This window comes from Thunnus thynnus, chromosome 8, assembly GCF_963924715.1.
Source record: "Thunnus thynnus chromosome 8, fThuThy2.1, whole genome shotgun sequence".
In the NCBI taxonomy this organism is placed as follows: Eukaryota; Metazoa; Chordata; class Actinopteri; order Scombriformes; family Scombridae; genus Thunnus; species Thunnus thynnus.
This window is the reverse complement of record NC_089524.1, coordinates 8,636,580-8,651,644: the sequence shown is the minus strand read 5'-3', so window position 1 is coordinate 8,651,644 and position 15,065 is coordinate 8,636,580. Positions and strand designations below refer to the sequence as shown.

The 15,065-nt window shown below is 38.9% G+C and overlaps 1 protein-coding gene across 2 annotated transcripts in view; it reads right to left on the bottom strand.

Annotated features, from left to right (window-relative positions):
* Positions 1-270: 270 nt before the first annotated feature.
* The window catches only part of LOC137187455 (glypican-5-like), a 60,213-nt gene continuing 45,418 nt past the window's right edge, over positions 271-15,065 (bottom strand). For both annotated transcript variants that reach the window (XM_067596345.1, XM_067596344.1), the window contains 2 exons: positions 4,459-4,568; positions 271-3,557 (listed from right to left, as the gene is read on the bottom strand). In XM_067596345.1, coding sequence (XP_067452446.1) covers positions 3,456-3,557; positions 4,459-4,568 — 212 coding nt within the window. In that variant the 3' untranslated portion in view covers positions 271-3,455. The remainder of the gene's footprint in view (positions 3,558-4,458; positions 4,569-15,065) is intronic.

The following is a 15,065-nucleotide window of genomic DNA, read 5'->3' as shown; positions in this document are numbered from 1 at the left end:
CCTCTATCCTTAGACTCTGATTATCATTATTAACATTGGTACTATTGATGCTGCACTAAAACCGCAACTGACTGAATCAAGATACGGCTGAATTGCCAAGGCTTAATTGTTGGAGATCATATTTGCAGTCTTTCATCTTGTTTCAGTTCTGCTCCCACAGGCATCTTCCACCGAGACACAATATATGAAAGACAAAGTATGATATATATTTGAAAACACATTTTATTACTGAGGATATTACAAGACACAACAGAGTGGCAGGACACAGTGTATTATTACAGAAGGTTTATTTTAGTTTTACATGAGAGTCACGGGTTTAGTTTACATTAGCACAGTGGTTTTCAGAGTGTGATGAGAGAAACCATAGCTGCTAACTGGTTGTTTGTTGCGTCCTGGTGGCTCTGCATACTGTACGGCTACATTACAACAAAAAGTTAAGAATTTCTAAACAAAGAGAAGTATTAAAACTTGGATAAAGTACATTTAATGATTTTGTTTAACAATGACACAGCACACCGGCGTGCCTCAACACACATGTTGAGAACCATTAGGACAGCACAGCACTAGAGGAACATCAGTAAGCAAATTTTTTAACACTTTGATATGAAAAACATTGCTCAAGCTCAGGTACAAATATGCTCTGAAAGATTCACACTTCCTTCAATACAAAAGATTTTAGCTTGCAATCCATAGATAGCAGTTTGCAGCTCCCAAATGAAGGTGAGTATCCACAGAATAACACAGAATTATTAATTTTATCTTCAATTTCCAGATGATTTTCCTTTGAATTATTGCCCAAGAAAGCGTCAAATGTCCACTATTTTATGAGAAAAAATAAAACAAAGCTTATAAGCATATAAAATATATGAAAATATATTTTTTTGTATTTTTAAAATCTCCTCCAGAGTCATGTTGACAACAGAAAAAACAATAAAATAGCGCACATCCACCCATTATCCATATCCACTCATCTTATTAATGGTTATGGTGTGTGTGTGTGTGTGTGTGTGTGTGTGTGTGTGTGTGTGTTTTAGTGGTTTGTTTATGCACGAGGTCGCCTTGAAAGAGCTGTGAGGAATGGAAGGTCTGGCTTGAGTCCAAAATCTCATTTGGGTATAACGTTTAAATAGTAATCAAATAATAGCACATTTGTTTGACAGATTATGTTATAAAAAGCATCCCGCTAGCTGACATGGTATTTGGGCTCACTGCCCAGATATCTCACACTCTTAAACTCTTAATAGCATTTCTTACGTTGTCTCATCTGTCAGTCACTATCCTTCATAAATAAACTGCCTCAGGTGATGAAAATGTAGACGCATTTATGAGTTTTACTAATTTCCAGGACAGATCAAGGACAAAAAGGATTTAATATACAGCGTGAAACCTCTGAGAAACATGTATTCTTGGTCTTCCACACATCTGAGTTGGTTAAAACATGCAGCACAGTGTGACACCTCTGAGAAGAAAGTCAGTCACCCACTGACAGAAATGCATAAAGTGGCCTTCAGCTGGTTCATCTGCAGCCCTTTTGAATTTATTTAATCAGTATTCCAGTTGTCTGTCCTGCTGTTGTGCACAGTTTGGGGGGTTTGAGACTCAACAGAGAGCCAGGAGGACTTGATAATCCTAATTAATATGAATTACATTTAATTCACATGTTTGGACCTGAGCTCAGCTGTGCGATGATCACTCTCTTGACACTCCCTTCTCTTGTCTTCACTGAATACTGAGACGAGCCGATGACACGTGTATCAGACTTAGAAAAAGTATTAACTACATTTTTCTTGGATGTCTTGCGTATGATGTCATCGCAATTTAAATGAATACGTTTGGACATGAAATCACACGACAGTTTAGTGTTTTGAGGTGCTTTTTGTTGTTTTGTATACTTTTTTAAAAAGGGGACATATTATGCTTTTTTGTGATTTTCTGTCATTTATATACTGTTATAATGTCAGATGTTGAACATGGTCAAAGTTCCAAACCTTGAGGTGAATGTATATAAAAAATGTCACCTTCAAGTCAAAACTTGGGGCTTCAGCCTGTTTGGAACGCTCCGTTTGCAAAGTTACCTCTACTTCCTCTTCGTGATGACGTCAGATTATTCGTGCAAGCTCACAAATAGCCTTTTTTTATTATTATTATTTTGGATCAGATTCAGCTCAAACATGTATGGATGCATTTCAGAAGTTGACATTTTGAGCAAAGAACGAGGAAAAAATGTTAAATCCTACAACTGTTGTTTGTTTACATAGCCGCCGGAGATAACCAATCAGAACAGAGTGGGCTCATCAGGAGGCGGGCCTTAAAGAGACAGGAGCTAAAACAGTCTGTTTCAGACAGAGACTGAACTGAGGGGCTGCATAAAGAGCCAGTATAAGATAAATAAGGAGTTTTCTGAACTGTAAATCATGTACATTAACGATATTGCAGTAGAGTCCTAGAATAAAAATATAGTCCTGAAAATGTGCATGATACGTCCCCTTTAAGAGAGTTTTCCGCTGAGAGGGATAATATGTTTTACAAATGGAACTGAAGTTGAAATGAAAGCTGTTAAATCCTTTCCTATAGAGCTTTTACAGCTCTTGGGAGGACAGTCATCTTAACTCATTGTTCCCATAACCTCCAAGACTTTGGAGGAATTTGAATTTTGAGCAATAGCAGTTAAAATCAAAGCATACTTGCTGAGGAATGAAAATTACCCAGCTTGTTTGTGTTAAAAAAAAAAAAAAAAGTGCTGGATGGCCTCGTCCGCACAGGTTTACATGCCAAACTGTCAAGTTCTTCAGTGTGTTGGATGACCATCTGTAAGTAGTCTGAAGAATCACATAACTTGTTGTTTTGCCAATTGAAAAAACGTCCTTTTCCAGCCTGTGTTTAGCTCTTTGTGCTGAGTTTTCTTTAACATTAAAAAATCCTCACAAGTTCGCCTTCACTATAAGTCCACTGCTTAACAGTGCAGCCTTCAGTTTGAACTATAGCTGTCGTGAATCTTATCTCTGCGGGGGATACATAATGTAAAGGTCAAACCAAACCAAACATCCCTTAACATCCAAGTCAATCTGCTCTGTTCTATATTAATCTCTATTTACACATCAAACCATTGTTATCTATAGAAACTCTTTATATAAATATATAATATATATATTTGTATTTACATCTCTCTTCAAAAAAAGTCAGTGGTGATGTGCAATTCTAACGTATCAAAGTTAAATACAAATAAACACATACACATAAGAGGTCAGTACAGGTAATACAAAAATGCTCACTGCGCAACCTGCAACTGTGATAAATCAACAGCTCGTCCTCCCTCGTCGTCCGCAAAGAAACAATCAGTGTTGAGCTGCGCTTACAGACATTTCAAACACCAAATAACCACAAAACATACAGCGTGTGTGGTTGTCTCTCAGTCTTTCTGTCTTAGTCTTGTCTCAGGATCTGTTTCTGGATGGTCAGCGGGGTTCCCATGGTGACAGCAGCAGGAACAGCAGGGTCGCCAGGGTCAAAGGTGAGGGCTCCGCAGTCAACGTGTTGGCTGAGCCTCTGACGGCCACCTGAGGGAGAATATGCATTACAATACACAGTGAGCGTGGACTAGACTGAAGGAAGAATAGATGAATAGAGTGAGGAAGTGAGGAAATATACAGTATAATAAATATCAGTTTAATTTGTTATTCTGTTGATTGACTGATAAAAGGTACCAGTCTTTATGTGTGTATCAATGTCTGTGTGTATATGTACTGTGAGTGCATGTATGCATGTGTACATGTGTATCTGTATGTACATATATTTACATGTCTGTACAAATGTCAGTGTATCCCAAGGTGGTTTGGCTTAAAGGATACGGCTGACAATTTTCTGTATTTTTCAACTAATCTCATGTTTGGAGCCAAACCAAGAATGAACGGATCTACTTACAGGTATTGTGTGTGTATCCAAAGCCTGATATATATTATGTGTCTGTGCTGCAGACCTCTGTTGTTGTACTACATTGTAAATTTCTCAAAGAACTTGAGTACAAAGTCGAGAGGTTGTGATATGTAGCTGACGAAGTGCTGTAAACAGAAATCTGTTCCCATGCATGTGCGGTGGGTGTCTGCCTTACACTGAGCTATCTGTGGAGACTGAGAATGTGATCGCTATTATTAGTCTTTGGAGCCGTTTTCTAAACTACTGTCACCAAACTCGACAGGGCGAAGGAACACGTCACCCAGTGCAACAGTGTGAATCATTGAGATGTTTTTAATAGTTTTTGGACAACGACTGAACTCTACCCTAAACCTTCTCAGTCACTGCCATCATCTCTGTTAGATCTCTGTTATTATTTTGTGTCTATGAAAACATTTCTGTTTTCAGTTTGTATTATTATTTGTTTTGACCAAAATAGACAAAAATAAAGAATCAATCCACCAATTACTCGATTGTAAAGTGAAAAGAGGAATGATCATGACCTACCTGTGGAGGAGAGACGTGATGAGGAGGGACGGGGCGACGAGGAGGAGGAGGGGGAGCCATGTCCTTCTTCACTGGACTATGACCACTGGAGGAATCACCTGTCCCTTCACCTGAACAAATGAGGAGAAAGAGAAGCAAAAGATATAACAGCACATAATATTATATAGCTTATTATTGTCGTTTTTACTTTATTATTTTATTCATGAATTTTGTGTCACCTTATTTAATTTTTAATCTGATCAAGTGTTTCCATTTGTTTTTTATTATTGTTACCCTCTGTAAAACACATTTAAAAAAGCTCTGCAAATAAAGATGTCTTTTATTATTATTATTATTATGTTCCTATAATCTAAAACATGGGAAATACAATACTTGATTAATCTAGTTACAAGCATTGAGCCCACATTTGAGGCAGTTTAAGTGTCTGCAAAGATCAATTAAATGAATCAAAACCAGTTCAGGGTTTGCAATCATTTAGAAATATCTAGTTTAAAAATATCTGTATAGATAAATAAGTCCACAAACTAAGAGTCAAGATTTGTTGAAGTCATTTCTGGCATTTCTTTTAGTCTCATGATTGCACAAGTTTTACATTATTTATGGCTGTTTTGTTGTTGTTCAGACCTGAAAGATTTATAGATTTTACCCCACCCACCGCAGCTTCCCACTGTTTGTGAATACTGTTACCTTACACACACACACACACAAACACACACACACAAACACAGATGTGTGCGATGTTGCTTCATTTAATGGGCATACGGCCGGACTTCACCAGCTGCTATACTGCTTTGATATGCATGCATGTGTTAGTGTACGTGGTGTGAGTGTGTGTGTGTGTGTGTGTGTGTGTGTGTTGGCAGTTCTCCAGGCCCCTCATGGGAGGAACTCAGGTAAATGAGTGGATCAGGACAGGAGGGAGACATATGGGAGGGCGATTAGGCTGAAAACACTGAAATACGTGCACATACACATTAACAACAGGCACACATGCACTGAAAATGTGCACATACGCACTGAAAATGTGCACATACACTGAAAATGTTCACACCCCACCACTTTCACACACGATGGGATATAAGCTACTTGTGTGTGCGAGTAAAATCATTTCAGTGCACCCGGAAGTTGTTTCAGGTTGAGTATTAAATGCAGACCTTCTGTTATCTTGTATAGATTGGAAGCTGTGCACGATGTGGATGAAAAAATCATAAATTTCATCACTATTGGCAGCAACCCATGGCTGATCACAGGCTAAAAGACCAACTACAATTAATAATAATAATAAGTGTGTCTTCATCTTTGAAAGGACAACACCGTAGACTTATGTAGGTCCAGGTTGTGCTCTGAATCTAAGCCTTCCTGCAAATCACACAAGCAGTGTGTGTGTGCACGTTTTCAATGCGTATGTGCACGTATTTCATGTAGTGACAGACTGTGCCACTGGCTAAACGCACACACACACACACACACACACACACACACAGACAGACACACACTTGCTTGGGCAGAAATCTGATTCTGTCTTACAATAGACATTGTCCTTCAGTACAATAGACAAAGAGCCTCTTTCAGGAGCTGAGGAATGAGGTAAGTCGTTAACGTTCACACACTCGCACAACTATTATCTGGCATAATGATACAGAAATTAGGAAAACACCCATATAAATATACAACTGAACACACACACACACACAAAGCTTTGAAACCCAAAGCGCAGACAGTGCGAAAACAAAGCATATTGAGGCAAATCTGTCTGAGAGACGATGTGTGATGTGTTTTTGTTTTTGTGCGTGTTAATGATTTAGATGATTTAGTCACAGCAGAATATTTACCAATTAAGCATCTGTCCTTTATTGTGTGCTGTCTTGACAAATAGCTGCATGGAGCAATATTCTACCCTGAGTTCATAGCTGTGTCAATGTGTGTGTGTGTGTGCATGTTTGCATGTGTGTGTGTGGTCTGTTTTGTGTCCATCTGTTCCCATCAGAACTTAAAACCGTGTGTCACATCTGGTGTGAACCCCTTAGAAATGGATCATAATATTATTGCTTTTCCCTAACAACAAGTGTGGTGTGATGAAGTCATGCTATGACATGAAATTCATTCATGTCTCTCACTCTCACCTTCCTTTATGTTCTTCATGTGAGATAGTTTAGATGGACAATGGCAAGTAGATTTATTTTGTCCCTTTGATTAGACAAAATAAACATAAAGAATTGTCCCGGTGGCTTAGTGATTGATATATTGGTTGGTTATATGGTATGGTTACATACCATATATTGGTATGTGTCTCCGGATTGTTTTTAATTGGGGCCAAGTGCATGTCATTCCTTCTTTTTCTCTTTGTCCTCATTTCCTGTCACCTCTCTTCTGTCCTATTTTAATGGCATAAAGTGCCTAAAAAATACTTTAAGGAGGAGGAGCACTAGCAGGGTGTGTGAGTTATTACTCTAACATCCGGAGTTACATTGTGCTATGAAATTATGATTTTAGAGGAATATAGGAAAATAGTATAAAAACGGTTACAAATAGCTGCTAGATAGATATGAAAAAAGTTTTGAAATAGGTAACAAGAAATAAATAACATACTACTTTTTGATTTATTGATGAATGAAGATTCAGACCGGAGTAGTTGGCAGGAGAGCAGACTAGAGATCCCTTTACACTGTCAGATTTTGGGCTTTCTGATACAAAAGTTGACAATTGTGAGAGAAATGTGGTAAAATCTTTGATCAGCATTTTGGTGACCAAAGGCAGCCCGAGGCAAAATTCTGACAACGTCTGAAATTTAAGTCCGAAAGAATGCCAGAAATGTAAGTCTTCAATTCCGACCCACGACTACAAACAAACCAATCAGGATATTCCTTGAAATGACACTGAATACACAGGACGGTGTGATTTCTTGTAATTTGTAATTTCGTAAACATTTTGTAGTTTATTGAATAAAGTTTAGGGAAAACACTTGTTCTCATTAATATGTACATGACACACAAAAACCAAAATGATGGAAGTAAAACAAAAAAAGCAGTTTGTGTGACTTTAGATTTCAAATACATCAAAAGCATCAGATTACATCCTGGTGCTACAATTCAGTGCATTGAGCGCACAATTTAACAAATGATATTGTGCAGTCTGACAGATTGTGACCAAGAGTTTATAGGCGTCTCGTACAATGTGACAACCTTATATGATTGATGTTGTCTAAATGAAGTTGAATTGTTCATTCAATTCATTTAATGTATAAAATGTCCCCCAAAAAATTGAAATTTCCAATCACAATTTTCTAAAGCCCAATGTAATGTCTTCAAATGATTGTTTTGACTAACAGCCCGAAACTCAAAGACACTCAGTATGCAGTGATATAAAGCAGCAGATGTTCATATTTGAGAGGGTTGAAGCAGCAATAGATTGATAAAGGATGTAACCATTAATAAAAACCATTAATGCGTTTTCTGCTTTAGCACTAGTCCAATACCATGAGGATTATAATTAGACTGAATATCTTACATTAGTGTCGCTCCAACTTCTATTTGAAAGGCTGTTGCTTTGTGTGTGCATATGCTTGTCCGTGTGTGTGTGTGTGTGTGTGTGTGTGTGTGTGTGTGCTCTAAAGCGGGTGACAACATGCAGTCTCCTCCTACGTGCCCTCCGGCATGTTTGTCTCTTAGCAACTATCCAGAACATGTCACATATGGCAGATTGGCAAGAAATACACACACACACACACACACACACACAAACACACAGCCAGACATGAATGATGAACAATGTCACTGGTCACACTCATGGGGTAGTTTAACCTTTCCTGCAATGAGTAATGAGTGTGTACGTGTGTGATAAGAATGCGGGAGTGACATTTGAAGGATGCTGTCAGTGAATTGCATTTGTAGATTGGAGTGTACAGGTTAGTACTATTTCAGTTCAGCCAAAAGTTTCTGCCTTTTTTTTTTTCATGAACGCCAGACATATAAAAAGCCGACAGCTCCGTTCGCTCCACGCTTTGCATCCCCAGCAGAGCTTAACTGACAGTTTACAAGAAGGGACACAAATGGTCGCTGCTATTATAATGGCTGGTGAAAACAAGAGGACTGTGATCCATCATCCCCTCCTTTCCAAACAAATAAATGTGTCTTCTTCACCGTTGACTTGTAATTAAGATACTTTTCCAAAATAATAAGATAAAAATGGAATTAGATTCGAGCGAAGCGGTGGTCCAGGGGTGACAGTTAGGGTCCCAGGCAGGTGGAGCACAGCCATAAATCAGAGCTGCGGTGACCCACAGGAAGCAGACTGGCTGCCAAGCAGTAAGTGCATCTCTCTCTTTCTCACACACAGACACACACACAGACACACACACACACACACACACACACACACACAGATTTCGAGGATGTTTTTAGTCTCAAAAGAGACAGACAGACGCCTTACAGTTGTGTGAGGAACGTTGTCAGGAATGTTATGATGTCATTTGGGAAAAATAAATCTGGATACTTTATTTTATTGTGACGTTCTTGTTGTTATTAGACTAATAAACTGTCCCCAAAAAAAGACATAGTTTTGAGATGAGTAAGAAAAAAATATTAAAACTTTTATATTGAATTCAGTCACAAGTTTTCCGTCTTTTATAGAAACAAATTTAGCAGGATTTTTCTTAATTCTTCTTAAATCTTAAATCTTCTTTCTTAAATCTGATTGTTGTATTTAATTTGGTTTCGCTATTTTATTAAATACAACTTTGATTATGTTGAATTATTGAATGCTTACCTGTGTCAATCATAAATGAGAGTAGATATCAAACAGCCTAAAGTTGTTGTCTTTGCTAAAAATACTATACATTTTGAAGAAAATTGCTACTTTTTGCTAATCTAATGTTGATATATTTGTATTTAATACACCAACATTCAGATAAAACTAGCTAAGGTGAATTCTGTTAAATTGTAAATTCCTATTGTTGTGTGTTTGATGATGTTTTTGTATCATTGAAAACATTCAATCTCAAAATTCAGCCAAACTCACTTTCATCATTTGCACCTGTGGCTCATTTAATCCACTGAAACAGTCAGACATTCCAGCCTGATCTGTAGCAACCAATCCCAAACCATCCGTTCCAGAAAATATGCAACACACAAACCTCAGCATAACTGTGTTTAATGCTCTTTCATGCATTCCTCCAGTCTGCCATCTGAAACAAAACCCTACCGACAACACAGCATCTTTCTAATCGCAGCAGACAATACTGTGTATGCGCTGTGTGTGTGTGGTTCTGTAAACACAGTGTGTGTCACAGAAACACGATAGTTATGCTTTGATCGGGCAAACTTACGAGCAAAGCAGAACTAAATGATTTTAATGTGTTAACAGGGAAGAGAAGCATTTGTACGGTCTTGTCTTGCCTTAGAAGGTAACCGCAGGTAGCTCAAATATTTATGTGTTTATGTTCATTGAATGTATGCTTGTGTGTTTGTCCGTATGGATGGAAAGATGAAAGGAAGTCAGGGAAACAAGATCTGATGAGTGAAAGTTGAAAAGGGAACCGACAGCAAAGGTGAAAATAAATATATAGTATATGTATATGTGTGTGTGTGTGTGTGTGTGTGTGTGTGTGTGTGTCTGCATTTCCTCCCAGGGGAACTGAGGCTGAAGTAATGAAATGCTCATTACTGATTCAGCTGTAAATGCTAGGGATACATTTACACACCTACACACACACACACACACACACACACACACACACACATCAGCTCTCCAGACGCTTTTCAAGGTCACCTCCCCCCTTTGTGTGTGTGTGTGTGTGTGTGTGTGTGTGTGTGTGTGGTGTGTGTGTGTGTGTGTGTGTGTGTGTGTGTGTGTGTGAATGAATGTCTGTTGTATACATACAAATTGAGGAGCAACAAGATTTGGCATAATTGGGGCCTCAACTGTCAGTTCTGTACAATACACCACAGGCACCTGATATCAGACACGATCATTAATGCACTCTGTCTTTTTGCACTCGCTCTGGGGGATACTTAAATTAATTTCCTGGAGACTTACCCTAACCATAACTATAACTATAACCACTACATGTCTAACCCTAACACTAACCCTAAGTCTAACCCTAAGCTTAACCACTGATCCAAAAATCATCTTTTTCCTGATTGGGGACATGTCTTGTGTCCCCAGTTGGGCAAGCTGTCCCCAATCAACTGGTCTTGAGTCTGAAATGTGTCCCCAAAAGGAGGCTAAGTCACACCCATACAGACACACACACACACACACACACACACACACACACACACACACACACACACACACACACACACACACTGAGAGCAGGTAGAGCATGGTAGAGCTCTAGATTATACCTTTAGCAAGCACTTATCAGAATCATATTATAAAAAGGTAGAAAGAAAGAAAACAGGCTGTGTACTGTGAAAGTCTGTAAATAGTAAATGACAATGACTATGTCGTGAACATGCTATTATCTTACAGTTTTTTTCAACTGTTAACACACTGAAATGACACAAAGCACAATTACTGAAACTGACAGTCAAAGAGCAAAACCTCAGCTCAAGTCTCCAAAACTCTAAACACATTTTTATGCTTTGCACCCAACGTGCAATTCAACATGGCACACGGTTCTTTACATAAGACACAGGAATCAAAAATTAAGTCACTTGTTTGCCGTTTCAAAACACTGCGATTTAAAATGCCACACCAGTGGAACAACTGGCCAATACACGTGCCACCTGAATTGTCGACTCATCAATCAGGATAAGCGCTGTAAAAAGACCACAGGTGAGTACCTTTTTACAACGACAGTGGAAGCCAACAGAGCAGCGAGAGGAAGAGGCAGAGGGAGGGTGAGAGTGAGAGGGGGAGGAAGAGTGAGAGGTAGGGGTAAAGCTGGAGGGGGGGGGGGTGACAAGGACAAAGAGGACAAGGAAGAAAACAACTTCCTGATGAAATCAGGGCAATGTTAGTCGACAATGTTATGAACCATGGGCTGACAATGAGAGAAGCTGAACAGAGAGTCCAGCCCAACTTTTGGTTTTTCTAAAGGACTGAGAAACAGGAGACATAATGGTGGAAGGGTTCAAATGTTCAATGAGGCACAGGAAGCAGCAATAATTAACTTGGTTTTGGCAAATAATGCAATTAGATTTAAAGCCACATCAGAAGGGACAACACAATTTTCAACAACATCCGGGAAGTCAGCATGTCCACATTGTCCTGTATTCTGCATAGAAACCAAGTGCGCATGAAGCAGCTTAGCAGGGAGCCTTTTGAGAGAAATTCTGAAAGAATAAAAGATCTGAGACATGAATATGTGGATGTAAGTACAAGATTGACTACAGTACGCTATTGACTATTATTATGATAGTAACTCATTTTTTTAAAAATTGCTTTTTGTTTACAGAGAGCACTGGAAATGGAAGCTAATGTGATCCCACATGAGTTAATTTTCATAGATGAGGCTGGCTTCAACCTCACAGGACATTGTAGATGTTCCTGGCCAACATGGCGGCAACATCACAATGTGTGCCGCCATCAAGCATTATGGTGTCCTCCACCGCCATGCCAACTTTCATCCATACAACACAGCCCATGTACCCACATTTTTGGACAGACTGCACAACATTTTGCACAGCCATCCATATGGTCCACCATACCAGGTGGACCATATGGATGACACAGAGCAGCACAGATATGTTGTAGTTTGGGACAATGTCAGCTTCCATTGTGCAGCCGTGGTCCAAAACTGGTCTGTTGACCACCCATAATTTCTTGTTCAATACCTTCCACCCTACTCTCAATTTCTCAATCCAATTGAGGAGTTCTTTTCAGCATGGTGGTGGAAGGTGTATGACCATCAGCCCTACGTGTGCATGCCTCTTCTGCAGGCAATGGAACAGGCATGTGATGATATTGACGTGGGTGATCTCCAGGGCTGGATACGACACTCAAGGCGCTTCTTCTCTCAATGTCTAGCTGGGGAAGATATTGCCTGTGATATTGATGAGCTGCTGTGGCCAGAAGCAGCTAGGTGGTGAGATGCAACCTAAGTATTTTTCCTTCCTGTTTTTTTTTTTTGTGTGTGTGTGTTTTTTCTGTATATTTTTTTCTCAAAATTTTCTTTTCTGTATGTGCTGTGCATATGTTGCACTGATTTGTTGTGGAGAAAAATAAAAAAAGTTATGTTTCAACAGTGTTTCTGCACAAATTTCTGTAGACTTGAACAATCTGCAGAATCCTCTACACACAGAACTCTTATTATGACAACGCCAACCAAAGATGAAAGTTGCTTTCAATAAAAATCTCGTAATATGGATGAAGTGTGTGCCATTTGGCGCACAAGTTTTATTTTGATAAGTGTTTATATAGTTTTGAATGCAGTGCTTCATTTTGCAGGATATATTAGGTGTTTTTCGCTTTGGGTGTGTGTTTTTGTGAAATGTGTTATGTGTTTTGAGAAAATGAGCCTAGTTTTCAAAAATGTGTATTAGCAATTGCAAAACACTTGGCAATGAAAGCAGCTCAGCTTTCCACTGTTTCTCTTAATATTCTTCACTGCTGTTATCTTCTTATTTATGCACAAGTTTTCATTAGACAACTTACTCATTGAGATGAGAATCTATAAAATCATCCTTGTGTCCCTGGTTGGTAATTGAGGCTCCTTATCTCAGAATGGAAAAATGAGAACTTGTAGTTGATCTGAAGCTACTGGATAATAAATCATTTTGAAGGGAGAGACGGATTTTTTGGCAGCCCCTCTAATGTTAATTTTAAACTAGGGCACACATTGTTCAGATTTTACCAGGACATGATCTGTGTCAGAGGCCGTTTCTACTGAGAGGAAGCCTCATAGACTTGGATGTCATCAAGTGTCAGGGTGTTTTCAAACCAATACTGTAGTTAATTTACTCTGGTCACTCAAGCGAACCAAAATATATTACTAAAAGCCAGGTGAGAATGTACACTCTGCTCATTGGTAAATGTGTCTGGAGCTGGAGCCCAAATATTAAAAAAGGCAACTTACTAGTTGCTAGTCCAGGTTGTACCTTGATTCAGTCTCCAGCTAGCTGTTAACAGCAGTTGATTTTGCATATGACTGGACCGAGACCACTTCCTCTAAAGGGTCTTGGTAGGGTGGTTTTAGTCTGCACCCAGGTACGATTGCTGTGTTCTGATCTGTCCAAACAAATTGCACCAAGGGGGAAAACAAACCAGAGTCTGATTCAACTGTAATAAGCAACACCCTTAATAGTGAGTGAAACTAAAAGAAAATTGAGCAATTCAGGGTTTATGAGCCCTTAATGATGAATTATTATGAATTAACATTTTTTTTTTTAAAAACCAAGCATGCACTTTTAGCCAGTGAAGCATGACATTAACATCAGGTGAAACTGTAAGATGTTTCTTCAAGGATTTGTTCATGTCCCTCACCTCATAATTAGGGATGAAAGATCAATACATGTTGATCAATACATCAATACATCTGAATATAAACCTGACTGATTTAAAAAAAAAAATTTAATAGAAGATGCTATGAATGGCTGCTTAGGTTGTATACTGCTTACCATAAATTACCATATTGTATATTCAAGTGCTGTAATGAAGAGGAAAATGTACATGTTGGAATAATAGACAATTGTGATGTTATAATTTCATAATCAAGTTAATCAACTGGATAATCTCCCAGTAAATTGTATTGTGTCTTTTTTGAAGAACTGTGGATGGCTGGTCAGATTATCTTGGTAGCATCTCCATCACGTTCTCGACATGTGATCAACTGTGAGGTAACATAGACCCTGAAATGATATCCAGTTTAACAGCTAGTGCTTGTTTTCAAATGACTATAACACCTACTAACGCTTTGACTCGCAATATTGAAGCATCTGTCCAAGGTCACGCTCACCAAGGTTACAGTAAGAATAGCCTCCAGTGGAATCATAAAACCTTTGGAGGAAACATGTAGAGAAAAAATGAGCTGAAGATCACAGTATAAAAGCAGCGAGGGGCTGACTGTGATTGGAAGTGGATGAGAGGATGAACGCGGCAAAGTGATTGGTTGAAGGCCGTACATCAACACAGGCTTATAGGGGTGTTGTCTACTGTGTGTGGTGTGTGTGTGTGTGTGTGTGTGTGTGTGTGTGTGAATGCTCATTTGAATACGTGAGGAATGAAGCAGGAGGTGCCGGAGGCTTCTTCCGAAAGGTCAAGTATGGGAACAAAAACATCACTGCAGAGAGGAGGACTAATAAACAGATGATGTCTAATCAGATTTGCATGAAGAAACTCGCTCAGGTGTAGAGGCAAGAAGGCAGACAGAAAGAAAGACAAGTGAGAAGAAACAGGCAAACAGACAGGATGATGATAGGCAGGCAGGCAGGCAGTGAACACAGACATGACAGCCAATAGATGAGATGCTCGGTAGAGGTTATGGTTGATAATTTGAGTGCAGGAAGTCAACCATGCAGATAGTTATTCAGTAGAGATTTTGTAGCTTTTTTTATGTAAAGTTCAATTCTTGCATCTCTCTGTGGGTGTGTCGAACAAAACAGAGAGGCTTTATTCGCTTTGAATGAGAGAGAGAGTGAGAGCAAAGTGAATGTGTAATTCTTTAA